This window comes from Manis javanica, chromosome 3 (genome assembly GCF_040802235.1).
Source record: "Manis javanica isolate MJ-LG chromosome 3, MJ_LKY, whole genome shotgun sequence".
Classification (NCBI taxonomy): Eukaryota; Metazoa; Chordata; class Mammalia; order Pholidota; family Manidae; genus Manis; species Manis javanica.
Genome location: NC_133158.1, coordinates 71,592,300 through 71,606,923, shown reverse-complemented (window position 1 = coordinate 71,606,923; position 14,624 = coordinate 71,592,300). Strand labels below are relative to the sequence as shown.

General features: G+C 36.0%; 1 protein-coding gene across 1 annotated transcript in view; it reads right to left on the bottom strand.

Annotated features, from left to right (window-relative positions):
• Positions 1 to 14,624, bottom strand: part of IFT57 (intraflagellar transport 57) — a 47,561-nt gene that overhangs the window by 24,837 nt on the left and 8,100 nt on the right. Inside the window, exon 5 of the mRNA XM_017672186.3 lies at positions 11,474 to 11,542. Coding sequence (XP_017527675.1) covers positions 11,474 to 11,542 — 69 coding nt within the window. The remainder of the gene's footprint in view (positions 1 to 11,473; positions 11,543 to 14,624) is intronic.

The window sequence follows — 14,624 nt, the reverse complement described above, 5'->3', positions numbered from 1 at the left end:
ACAAGAACACTAAAGCTCAAGAAGGGAGGCAGTATTCACAAAGCAGATGTGTGAAGTTCTATGAGATACATGTGATGGCAGGAGAAGACATACTGGGATCTCCCAGTTGAAAACTAAAGCCATGGGGAAAGTTCTCTGTCATGTAGCTCCATACTGGCACTCGTAACATGAAACTACTTGAAAGAGCCAGGTACTTGCACACTTACTGGCACATCCCACCATCCATCCCCAGCTCTAGGGGGTCCCAATTCTGACTGGCTCATTTTCTGTACCAAACAGGGAAGACTTATAGGAATGAGGTGGGTGGTGGGGAGGATGTATGTACTTCCAGGGATATATGTGTGATACATCCACAGGCTTGTTCCTGCCAGGGTTTTGGGACCTTGCATCCCAATCCTGCAGAGCCAGCCTGAACCAAAGGGGCATGTCTTCTCAGCAGCAGTTCTGTTTGATACTTAACAGAACACAGATGTTCTGGTCTATGAAAATAAGTTTGATTTATGGAATCACCATTTGCATGAATTGACACTGGATGCCACTGATTAAATCTCCAAGCCAATGCTCCCCAATCCTATCCCCTCATACCTGTCCCTCCTTCTTCACTTCTTTATAGGAGGGTACAGTCCAGAATCACCAAACAAGGCCAGAGAGGTTACCCATCCACATTTCCAGATCATTCAAGTCGTGTATAACAAACGCAAAAATTTCACTCGAGGATGGGTACACTTTTATAATTTTTACAAAGGCAAATGGGGTAGCAGTGGCCCTGTCTAAATCAGATTCAGAATCTAAGAGTTAGTAGAGTGCATGGAAATCAAACACTGCATTAAAATATCCCAGTGCCTCAGCTAGTTTCTTTTTATGTTGGGGCCATTAGTAAGTTGCATTTACCCTTCTTAGGTGGTTATTTGGTTGTTTAAGCAATGATTTGTAACTCCTACTCCCAGTGTCCTAAAATGGTTTAATATAACAGCTCAAAATTTTCACTCACTCTTAGCCACAGTTAATGTACAAGGAATAATGGCCTAGTTACTAAATGAAGAAAGGAAAAAAAGAGAACATTAGGCTTGGTAGAACAGAAATAACTTATTCAAACTGTACAGTCTCTTTCCAGTTCCATGTTTGCACATGTATTTCATAACTTCATTCCTCACTCAAAATTTCCTAATGCCCAATACAAAGATACATTAATTGACTAAGCCCTACATATGAAGTGTAAATCACTTTAAAATTATACCATGCCTTGTTTATAATACTTTAAGAAAACCTTTCCTTTCCAATTTTTTCTCCATTTAACAAATAGTATTTTATGTGGAACTGTTAGTAAAAGAGAAATAAACTGCTGTTTCCATTTAATCAAAATTTTATATCATCATGACAAAGTCCCAGTCCCTCTCTGAAACAACATTAACTAAGATAAAGCATAGCCCTTGGGAAATTGCATTTTCCAGTAATGCTGCTGAAGAAACAATTAAAAGCTCAATGAGACACCAGCTCTCCAGAAGCCTCATTTATAATTAATTAATTTACCAATAAGCCATTTGTTAAACTTCTACAATATACAAGGTAAGAATCCAGGCATAGTGCTTGGTGTGGAAAGATAGAAGGATTTAATCCCTTTCTGCAAAGAGCTTACCACCTATTAAGAAGAGGCTGAGGCTAGTTAATGGGGTAATAGTTGGTCCAAAGAAAAAAAGTGATGAGAACTGACCCTAGACTGCAGAAGGAAGAATTGAAGATAACAGTCCAATCCATCCCATAATATAAACTTGGACTCAGATAGTGGGGGCATACCACCAACATGTTTTAAGATACAGTGTTAATAGCCTGCTCAGAATTCTGTTCCAGTAAGCAAGCTCCCCTTTTCCTAGGCAATGTTTATGTGATGGTTGAGCATCTGAGGAAATACTATGTTTTGTATGTACTTGTGTGTATGTATGTATATATGTTTATACACACATATGCACATTTATGTGTGTATTTTATATACACACACATATATACTATATGTAAAATTGGATGTGGTTTGTTCTTCTGGTTACAGAGGTAGAATAAGACAAGACTCCAAATATCAGCAAAGGAGATCACATGCAGGTAAATAAAGCCCTCTGCGGCCTCTGAACTGCTGGAGAGCCTTTGGAGTGCTGAGAAGTGGTTCCGGTCACACTAGGTTCAGTGTGAATATGGAACCTGACACAGCTCCACAGTATCTTCACCTCTTAGAACTCTGGGGACTACATGCAGGCCGTGACAACCAGCAGGGGGAGTCAGGGACCTGATACTACAAGAGGGAGGCTGCCCAATAAACAAGTATTAACACAGAAAACACTTAGAGGATGTACAGTGGAAGCACTGATGGTGTTTTGGCATAGTTGATGAATTACACCTTAAGTGAACAGTTAAAAATACCTCTTAGGGGGTGAAACTATTCTTAATATGCACTACACAGTCACTGGAACACCCCTTAGAAAAAGGGGACTAAACAGGTTACTGGATAGAACATTGGTGACTATGACTTCCTGATACCAGTAATGGTTACCCACTTGTTTAGACTCTGCTAGGTCCATGACAACAAGTGTGGTATTATAGGATCTTTTTAATTTCAAGGATCCAAGGCAGCCTGGGCAGGGCTCTGGTTAAAACCTCTCCCATCGGGAATGAATAAAGGAGAAAGCTAGGAATAGGGTAAGATGGTGTTTCTAAAACTGGACTAATTATGGCAAACCTAGAATACTTCTATTGATGACTGATTGAGAAACATCTTGTCTGGCAAGGGGAACATATATGGCTGCATGGGAAGACTCAAAAGTGAAGTTCAAGGCTCAGGTATCCATAAGAAGACATTTCCTTGGGAACAGAGACCTGAAGTTGCAAGTTGCAGAGAGATCATAGTTCAGATGGGAGCCTGCCCAGGAGAACCCAGATCATGAGGTTCTGAGCAGAAACTGGATTCACAGACTTCCAGATGAAAATAGGAGATGACGGGAGGGCCAGAAGATCTCAACACTGAACTAGTAATGAAGCCAGCGTGAGGGAAGGTATCTGAGTCTTCAATTACCAGAGCCCAAATCCCTAGCTTTTAAGAGGATGAGGCACCACTGTCAGACTGAATACTGGATACTGGTAAATGCTGACAATTACTGGTCATAACTTAACATTTTGTTGATGACTCTTACTGTACTATTATGTAATGGTGCCCTCAGAGTTGAGAAATCTGGATATGACTGAACCCACACTACATGATCCCAGATCGCTATTATCTTTGCATTCTTCAGTCTGCTTTTAAAGTGTTTCTATAGCTTCTCTTGTTATTAGGATGCCAGTGATCAATTTTGGCTTGATTGCCTGTAGCACCTCTTTCACCTCCTAAACTCCTGTGGGTTTAGAAAGGTAATATCCAAGCTTGTTAGGATTTAGGCATAATAAGGATACAGGGGGGTAAAGTGAGAGCTCAGGAATGGGGTGAGATTGGGACTCTTCATAGGTATTTTTTAAATGGAAGTGGTCATACTTATTTTGGTTGCTCAGAGACCTTATCTGCATTCTTCCTCATTTGATGCTGTTCAGAATAGAATAGATGGCCAAGAAGTTAAGTACTAAATATAATATATGTGGTATTACTATGAATTTAATATAACTAACTAAAGTTAATAAATAACTAAAAGTTATTTAGTGTCCCTCTTTCTTTACCATCAATAAGAAGCTAGATGGAGGGATAAAAAACAAGTTATTATTTCAATCAAGAAGTGTTTCCTCAAATCCAATGATTTTTAACATATCATATTTAAGGCAGAGTTAAAACTTTTCATGTCTCTACAAGTCAATTCTTCTTACAATTAAAGAAACATAAATTACTAGTTTGATTCACTATTTTCTTTCCAAATCAGGTTTTACATGATTTAATATTATATTACTATGAAAAAAAGTTAAAATACCATACAAAAATTATTTTCAGATTTGTTCTGAATAAATTAAACCTTGCATATAATCTCTCAAAAGAAATAGATGGTAGCCTCTGTCTTTAAATATATGAAGTTTATGTAAGTTTTTTTAAAGTTCAATTTAAGACTATCAAAATAAACTTTATCCTGAGTAATGTAAATGATTTGAATAAATTATTTTCCCACAAATCAGAAAAAGAGCTAGCTCCTCAAATGCACACAAATCAATTAAATTTTCTAATGAGAAACCTGAAATTCTTTTTGAATGAGAATTCAACACCCAATATCACTTCTGTTTACTGTATCAAATGCCTACCTTTGCTACTACTTTAACTACTTAAAAGTGCACTAAGTACTAAGGTATAATCATCTCTGATTTTTTATTTTCCTAAAATAAACCAAAAGAAAATAGCCCAAGAAGCATGTATGGAGAAACTACTGTGGACATTATTACACTTGGTGGTGTAGAGTATGCAAAATAAGTTTAATTCTTTATGGCCTGCATTTCTATAAGGCTTCATTTCTACAAGGCAACCTCATGGATACGGGTGCCCAAAAACATGTGAAGAGTTCAGTTCATATACCTGCTGAGGACCCTGGAAGTCCAATTAATGTCAGGACTCAATAGTTCCAGGGCCCAATGTAAAGGGAACTAAGTTGTCTGTAGAATCGCTACAGCATGGTGTAAATGTTAAGAGAATGGGTTTGGAATCCCATCTCTGCTCAAATCCCACCTGCATTGCTTACTACATACAAGACAATGCAAATCAGTGAGGAAAACTCAACTATTCAATTAAATGGTGATAACAGGCTATCCATTTGGAGAAAACTAGATGGACTCCTCCCTCACATCTTACACCCAAATAAACTCTACATGGATCAACAAATTAAAACTGTTGGTCAAATTACATAACCTGTCTAATCTTAGAAGTGAGCATTGGGGGTAAAAGAAAGTCGAATACTTTGTGAAAGACCTTAGAAGCTAGTTTGAGGAATGGGAATTTTGTCCTCTAAGCCAGAGGGAAGGCAAAGAGTTATAGGCAAGGTAAAATGACTTTATTTATCCAACAAATCTTTATTTGTGCATACTACATGTCAGGTACTGTTCTATTCCAGGGACAATGAATAAAACAAAATCCTCATGAAAGAACATCCTAGTTATATTTTGTGAAGATTTATGGATCATAGATTTGTGGACCATAGGATTAAATGGAGTTGGGTGATAAGGGAAGGAGTCACTAAGGAGGCAAAATTTGAGCTGAACGTTGAACATTTAAATGCTAGAGAGATGATGGCAAGGCATTTTAGATAAGAGACAAAGGAAAAGAGGATGGGATGGGATGGGAGTAGATATGCTCATCAGGTGTTTGAAAACCTATGAAGGAACCCATCTACCTGGAATAAAATTATTACAGTGGAAGAAAATAAGGGCAGCTATGTGGACAGTTGTCAAACTGCTAAGGGTCTTGAAAGCCAGACCAAAAGTTTGTTTTATAACATAAATTGACCTATAAGCAGTGAAAAGCCATCCAAAGTTACTGAACTCAGAATGACTTGCTAACATCATGCTTTGGTAAGATACAAGAGTAGGGTGAAAAATATTTTTGAAAAATGTGGCAGTGAGATTGAAGGATAAAGATCAAAGGACATTTAGGACATTACTGACATAATCCAGACAGGAAATGAAGAGGACCTGGCCTTGAAAGACAGCTGCAGGGATGGATATGATATTTCAAAGGCGGCACAAACACCTCTTAGTGTGTCCTGGATGAAAATCAATAATTACATATTGAAAGCCCTAACACTTCTAGGGATGGATAGCTGGGTGTGGGGAGGGTGGATTTAAAGAATATAGGTTTATAGAGGAGTGAAAAAGCACATATTCTGTGTACCCATCTAATATATGAATTATCTAATAAATGTCTGCTATTAGTGTTGATTTGAAGTATAACCTGTCCATTTGTAAAATGACAGCTCTAAAATGATTCCTGGAAAAATATCATATTACTTTTTACCAAATCTCCTTTGTCATTTCTGTAGGAGCAATCTTATGTGACAGCAGATTTAGTCTAGTGAGCCTTCAGTAATAATCCATGAGACAGATTAAAATAAAGCTATAACATCACCAAGACTTCCTAATTTACATCAAACTGCAAGCTCCTTGATAACTTAGATCCTATGTAAGCTTCTTACTCAAAAATACTCATGGCAATCTAGAAACTTATTTGTACTGAAAAATTGGGGATTTGTCTATTCTACTATTAATTTCAATCTCTAGGCAAGGTGAAAAATTATACAAAATAAGAAGTGTGAGAAGTTTCTTACATGCTAGGTGCTGTCCACAAGTTAGGTTATATTTATCTCAAAACAACCCTGAAAATAATTATTTCCCCATTTTACAGATAATGAAGAGTCACAGGCAGGTTAATTTGCTGTGGCCATGTGGCTGTGATGCACAGTCAGGATTTTATCTAAGGCTACTCTTCTGCCATAGCATCAACCTTGAAAGTATGGACTCAGATCTGGAAAGCACCTTGAAAAGACCTAGCTTCCTACTTCTTGCTCAGCTCATAATAAAACTAGGATGGAAAGAATGATCCTTCCTATTTCAAGTGTGGATTCTAAAGCTACAGTAAAGACAGGTAAAACCCTATTACATTGCACAAGAACTGGCATTTGAGCCTCTTCTGAGCAGTGAGGGGTACAGCTTTTTCTATAACCTGTATTTCCTGTTCCCTCCAGATGTAAAAGTGATTGGCTGGTGCATATTAGTTACCAGATTAATAAAAGCATTTACACAGTCATTATGTGTTCCATCACACTGAAACATGTGGCACTTTAATTGTTTCTAAATACCAACCACAGACTTCTCAGACACACCCAGAAAGGAGGACCAACACTCAAATATCTTAGGAAGGGAAAAGAAAAACTATTTTCCTCAAGCAGGAATCAAAACCAGTGGTAACCAATAGGGCAAGTTATATTGTAGAACAGTATTTTTTTTTTTGTATTACTCAGAAAGGACATTCTGTCGAAAAGTTAAATGTAAATCATATATAAAATGAAGAAAATTTAAAGTATTTAAGATATTAACCAAAGTAGATTCATCTTCTTCCCCCTTTTAGTTACAATATTGCAGACTTGCCATAATGACACTCTAAACTAAAACTGAAATGGCATTTTTATTCTAAGCCCAGATTTTTACTTCCTTTACAGCTTTTGCTTTTTAAGCTAAAAATTCTGTCATTCTTGGTACAATGAATTTTTTGCTAAGTAATTAAAAACCAATTGTGTTTAAACCTTTTGAGATAGTTGTTTTTATGCTTGTAACTCAGGATTTGGTTTCTAAAACGTCAAATTTAGCATCTCAAGGAAGAATGGTATCTATGGCATATTTGAAAAAAATGTTTTGAAATGAAGTGATGGACATTTAAAAATAGAATTTAGAGAGCGCATAGCTTCCCTCCCATCTTTTTGTCACCGGCGGAGGAGAATGACACATCTGCGGTATGCTGCAGAACACCGCTGCTGCCATTCTATGGAGCTTCAGAATGTAGGGGGCTACAAAGACCACTCACAATAACAGCCTAGCTACTATGAACAGAAAGGCAGTTCCTAACTGGTCACTCATGTTAGAAATAGGAATGATCAGAACACCTGCCTAGCACTTTGCCACCAGAGCTGTCCTTTCCTGCTCCCACCCCTCACATCTCTAGAGGAGTCTACATTTGAGTGGTTGAGGTAGACAACAGACAAATCAGAAATTAATACAATGCCAGGTTCTACTGTACCCCTAACCATTACAAGCTCTGCCCAGCTTTCAGAGCTTTAATATAGCACCACTGTCCTCCCCCATGACCACTCCCAAGGAGGCTTTGGCTAAATTTCAGATTTTAAGAATATTCACAAATCAGATGGACAGAGAAAATACGGAACTTTGTGGACTAGCCTTGAAGACTAATACCCATTCATAACTTTTTTCCTTCTATGAAAAGCTGTATCAAAATTCAAACAACTAACCAAAATCTTTGGAAGATAAAACAATCCCTTACTAGTTATAGGAGTTATTGAAAATACATTTGGCAAAACCATAATTAGGGTAAGAGAATTAGAGGGGGAAATTACTCACTTTAAAAAACATTTTTTAAACTTCAAAGTATACAGATGTTCTAAAAAACACCCAGTTCCAAAACAACCCAATTTCATCACTATAAGCATTCATCATCAATAGATAAGCCATTTTCTTAGAACACCATTTTCAATGTTCATGAAACACTACTGCTGTGTCATGATCCAATTAGGTAGACATTTCAAAGTTTAGTTAATGGGCACACAGTATTGCTTTACAAATTCTTCAAATTAGCAGTTACAGGCTTCAGATGCATTGTGGTAGTCAGGAAGATGGACCACCATGTCACCCTTCAAGCAAAGACTTGCTGCTCAGCTGCAGGGTGGCCAGCAGGTAGCTCCTACGTCAGCTCCCTCAGGCTGACTCACCTGCAGAGCCACCTCAACTGGAGATATGCTGTTCCCAGGCCAGTGTGACTCCAGGGACTGAGCCAAGACAACAGTTGCTCCACAACTCCTCACAGTTGGCCAATGCTTTGCAGACCTGAATGGCAGCTAGACTTCTCCCTCAGTCCAATGTCTTCCCCTTCCTTTCACAACAAACATCTTGTACCCCAAACTCTGTTTTAGTGTCTACTTCCAGAGAACACAATCTACAACATACATCTTTTTCATTTACATTCTCTCTTGCTCCATTTACCACAAATCTCAGGAAAATGCTTATGTATACCCATCTTCTTGGATTATCATGCTATGTAAGAGTACACTTTTCAGGGTCTTAATTTCATTTTATTTAATGAAAGAAAGGATTATAAATAGGTTTCTCCCTGCATTATCCTACATAGAACACAGAAGAGGAAGAAAGTATTGTTGAGAAATTCTTTTCTCTATGAAAACTAAACAATACCCTGACTATAAAATTATAAAATAGCTAGCATTCATGTGTGTATTCATTTGATATTATTCAGTATCTTTCTACATACTAGGAACATGTGAAAAAGCAGTGAAAAAAGCTCCTACTCTAGAGTCTACATGAGTGGTTGAGACAGATGACAAATCAGAAATTAATATAATGCCAGGATCTGTGAATAAACATAAGCACAGTGAGAGGCTAGAAAATGACTGAAGAAGCACCTATTGTTTGAAAACCACAGGTAGAGAGGAATTGCTGTGATCCATACATTGCTGGGCTGGCACAGTCACATACATTTTGTGTAAACATAATATGTATCAATTTCCTAGATAGTATGTATCATTCTTGTTCTAATGAAGAATTCATCTCATTCAACTTTACTAAAATAGTATTTCTTCTGCCTTGTGAGTTCACCTGCTGTATGAAACAAAATCTTAAATCTACATTACTAACCTATGTAACAATTCTCTCTTGGGGAAACAGCAGCCTGAGCCCTTATAAACTACAGTCAGGTCCAGCTGTCTCAGGCAGATGGCTTTAGTGGGCTATCATAAGCTTGCCAGATTTCTTAAAATATGAAAGGGTTTTCTGCCTCATTAGTACTTCATGACTGACCATCCACAAACACCGGGTGTTCAGACTTCTTCCTCTTGTGAAAATGCAACCACACATAGTCTTAGCTTGAAAGGGTATACTTTAATATAATTGTTGTCCAAAGGCTCTAACACCTAGATATTTATAAAGACACAGGTAGGGGGAAAAAACCTTCCTTCTATGGCTTAAGGTGACAAACTGATACTAAGACCAAGAGGGACTTAGAGCAGTGGTAGAAACAAATTAAATTACTTTTCTCCTTCCCAATACTCAAAATGCCTTGCCCAGAAGGAATCTCAGGTGGCCTTTACAGCTATTTATATTATCAATATTAGAATGAATGATACAAATGACAATTTCTTTCTGAGAATAACTGTGTATTCCTCTCTACTTTTGTTTTTTTCTCCATGTTTTAAACTTTATCATCATCATCTTTAACACATACAGGAATACAAAGCACTAGAGTGCCCTTGCTTAAGGCAGGAATCAAACCACACCTACCCTGCTGAACTCCTGTTATGAGGTAAAGGGGGAAAAAAAAGACTTAGGAGTTTGGAGAAACTGAGTTCAAATTCAGCTACTGTAATTTATGTAGTTTTTTAAAAGATTAAACTGTCCCATGACTATAAATTTCACTTTTTGTATCTGTAAAATGGAGATAACAACATCTAGCCAAATACCTCACAAGGCCAGGAAAGGATGTATTTTAAAGTACTTCAAAAACTGCAAAGTTATCTGCAAATGTATTATTACAACTGAAGTTAAGTTTGTTTGGATTTACATGTTAACTTATTATTCTGATATTCTTTTCAGTTGAACAATAAACACATTCATTCATATAAGAAGTATTTTATCCAGTATCTTCTGTATTACACTATGGAGAACATAAAAAATAATAGTTATCCCGTTATCTATGCCCTTATACAAATCAGATTTGGGAGGTAGAATGTAGTTTTGATTTTTACCAACACTTCTTGAGCACTTCTATATGTCAGACATTGTTATAAATACTTTGCATGTAGTAACTCTTTTAAAACCTATGAAAAATGTAGTATTTTTATCCTCAATTAAGAGATGCAGTAAGTTTGGAAATCTGCCCAAGGTCAGACACCTATTAAGTATTAAAAATATTAAAGTCAAATCACACACTTAGGCAAGTTAGCTGCAATGTTATGGTATCTTACACCTCAAGTTGGGCAGAAAACAAATGCATATCATTAATAACAACACGAATGCTGCCTAACAATACTACAGCAGTAAGTGGCCAATGAATAGACCATCCTGGGGTAGGGTGAACAAGGAAGTCTTCATGATCTGAAACCAAAACGAGATCAAACTTGTTTGCAGATTTTAGACAAGAAACATTAAGGACAAATAATATTATATTCCATATGTACTTTTTTGAGCATACAATAAGTATCACTTTATTGAAATATACATATGAGAAAATACAAAAATCCCATGTGTACTCTGAAATACCTCATTGAATAGGTTTTCTTCTATAGACTAGATTTATTTCTAATTAAAACAGCAAAAACTGACTTAAAGCAATGACTAGCTATGCATATGTCAATCTTAATATAATCCATTTTATTTCAAATAATTATCATTTAAGTATTTTCTTACAATGGAGACCATTCAATACTGGCCTGTTATAATGGAAAATAATTTGAAATCAAATAATATATGTCTTTTCATAATAAAAAATAACATGAGGCAAATAAATTATTTTTAGTTTACGTGAGAAGCACTTAATTTTATAGAGAGGAAGACTTACCTCTCTGAATTTTATATTTGTTATAATCATAACATTTTATATGCAGGAAAACAATATTTGAGAGCTACTTTTCAAAAGACACACAAAACAAGGGCCAACAATAGTTTCTACTTATTTCAATTTCCGGCAGAACAATGTGCTGACCACTTGTTAGTTATATGTGTATCCCATAGAACTCACCAAGCGATAGGTCTGGGCCTTTAAAACGTTCAGATCAATAAAATTTTCTTCATTGTCTGTCTCCTCTTCCTTGGGAAAAGAAGAGTTTTATAAGTTAAAAATTGTAAGAAGTTACAATTTAAAAAATATATTTACAGCTTTCACATACACAATATACTAAGCTGTATGTATAGACTAATGCAGGAAAGGGTATCTAAAAGCCTAGTAGTATGCATAAAGTAGGGCATAATGTTATTAGCTATTCATCAGTTTTTGGGGGCTTTGATGGTACCATTTTAAAAAGAGCCTTTTTACAGTCATTGAAGAAAGAAAAAAAAAAAGAGAAGGAAGGGTGCCATTGATAAAAATAAGAACAGAACAAGAAACAGTTCCAAGTGGCCTATCTGAAATAAAGAGATAGTGGAAGACAATAATGGAAATTTTGAGTAATGTGACTAAAATGGACAAAAAAAGAGAGGCTGAGAGACAGAATATTTTCACCTGCTCCAGGGATCAATCATATTGATACATATTTTTGACATCTCATCTCTTGTGTGCTTAAATAATAAGCTAGTAAGTTAAGTCATCAGTATTACTTGGCCCTGGCCTCTAAATCTATATAAAGATATTAAAATGTTAAATCTATTTAAAGATATGAAAGATAAATATAAATATAACTATATATATTTATATAAATAGTTATATTTATATTTAAGATACTAATCTTGTATCTATAGATATTAACTATCTAAAAAGATAGAAGTGGTTCTGATCCCTGGGCAAATTGGTGTGGGGGGCTGGGTTCAGAAGTGACCCTTTGAAAGGCAATCCCTTCTCCAATTTACAGTAAACATGAAGTCTGAACAGGTTCTATAAACATGAAGGACAAAATATAAGCTCCCCTTTCTCTTCAAATGTCTTTGTCTTTGTGGTGACAAATGACGTATTGGGTCAAACAAATTTAACAAGAATATCCCAATCTTGAGGACATGGTAATAAAGTCAACATAGTCCTCAAGACTTGTAAAGAAAAAAATAAACCAGTGGGTATTGTTCGAAGGGCACTCCCACATGCATTAAGACAAAAATGCAGTGACAGCATGCGGAGATAATCCTTATCTTCAAGAATTTAGAAGTATGTACCCCCTCTGGGTCTGCCCATGCCCCAACTCGCAGGTGTGAGAAGAAGAAAAAGAATTTCAAAGTATGTAAAACAGTGGTTCTCAAAATGTGGTTCTGAGACCACCAGCATCTGCATCCTCTAGGAGCTTGTGAGAATGCAAATTCTAAGGCTCCCCTGGATCTACTCAGAAACTCCAGAGGTGGGGCCAATGAGGTAAAATATGACAATTACGCTAATCTTTGGGGAACTGGAAAGATTTTAGTAAAATATGAAACAATATAAATATAGATTCCATACACTCAAGTGACATTTACTTTCAGTGATCTGGGGAAGTAGTGCACAAAGGTGTTGACCAAATGATCTGTTTACATTTTAAATCTTAAACATAGATGCAAATTTACACCTTTGAAAAACAGCTCAGTCTATTAGTCATCATGTGTTTATTCTAATGATGGTCTACTGAACAACCAGAGTAAATGACTCAAATGCCAATGACTCAATGCCTTTGGAAAGAGAGAGTTTATAATGCTTTTACAATAACCTAATCAGTACTGTTTACATAAGGATCAATAAGTACTTGTTGAATTGTACGAAACCATAACAGGTAAAAAGCTTTAACATTAGGTACTAAAAAAAGGATTTAAGTTGCTAAATATTAAGAGAGCACTGAAAAGGAATCTGAATATAAAGAGACTTTGAAAAAAGTTTTAAAATAACTTGAGGATTCAAATTTCTGTAATTTAAAAGGCACTCAATAAGTTCTACTATTTCTTTGCCTAATATCCACCCTCTTAATTTTCCTACTGCCAGTTACTAAGGATATGATTATGTACAGCAGGTAAGAATATTCTGTTGTGAACTATACTTCCTTTTTTTTTTTTCCCCAACTATTAACCATGTTGCCTGTCTTCACTGGCCACTCTAAAACTGAAGGTTTCTAGTTTCCAAAGAATTATAGCAGAATTTTACTCTGTCAGAAATGATCTTTACCATTCTTGAACCACCCCACAAACTCTGGCAACAAAATGAAGTAACATGCCATAATGCAAATGCTTTTTGACAACCAATCCAGTTCTCCTTAGCAAGAGGAATGGAAGAGGTAAGAAAGGGCTCCTTAGAATAACATGATGACAGTGAGAAAATATGGAAAGAAAAAATTCAAGATATATGACATAAGAGAACTAATAGCCTCAGATGCAACTCTAAGGCCTTCAGCTTGTCTTATGACAATATAAAGTCTTTTTACCTCAAAGTTGGAGAGAAATGTGCAGAGGCTGCTTTCTAGAAACAAAAAATTTGTTTCTCTAATTTCACACTAATACTGCTGCTTTGAACTTTAAAGGGCTCTCCAAAAAAAAGTTAGCTATAATTTTGATAATTTACACAGCATTGTCTTGACAGCTGACTTTATATTCAAATATTTAATAAACGCTATTATACACCAGCCACTACACAATGAACTAGAGATACAAAAAAAGTACAAAGCTGTTTTCTGCCCTCATAAGCGTTTTCCTTCCAACTAGTAGATTTTTGAACTTTTTTTCCTGACTGGCAGTTTTGAGCTTTATGTCTTTGAAGCTAAATGTTGATGCACTAGGACCAGGTATCAGTTGATAAACTATTAACTAATAACTAATAAATAGTTACTGAAAAGACAAGATGAGGAAAATACCTGAGTAAAATAAATGAAGTGAACAACTGGGAATATATGAGGATATAATAGTTTATATTTTATAATATATTTTAAAATATAATGGAAATAATAATATTTATAATATAAAACAGAATTTTCTGAGCTCAAATGGAAAGATCCATTACACAAAAAATAAAGTCTAAGCTCCTTAAACTGCCCCCAATGATCTGGACCTGGTCTAACTTTCCCGTTAATCTTAAACTATTCTCCCCTCACTCAGGAGATCTGGCCACAGTTTTTTTTTTTTTCAGTTCTTTCATCATGTTAAGATCCTTTCTGCTTCAGAGCTTTTGCACATGCAGTACCCCCAGGGTCTTGCCCAGGGCCTGTTATACATACTAGATGCTCAATAAACAT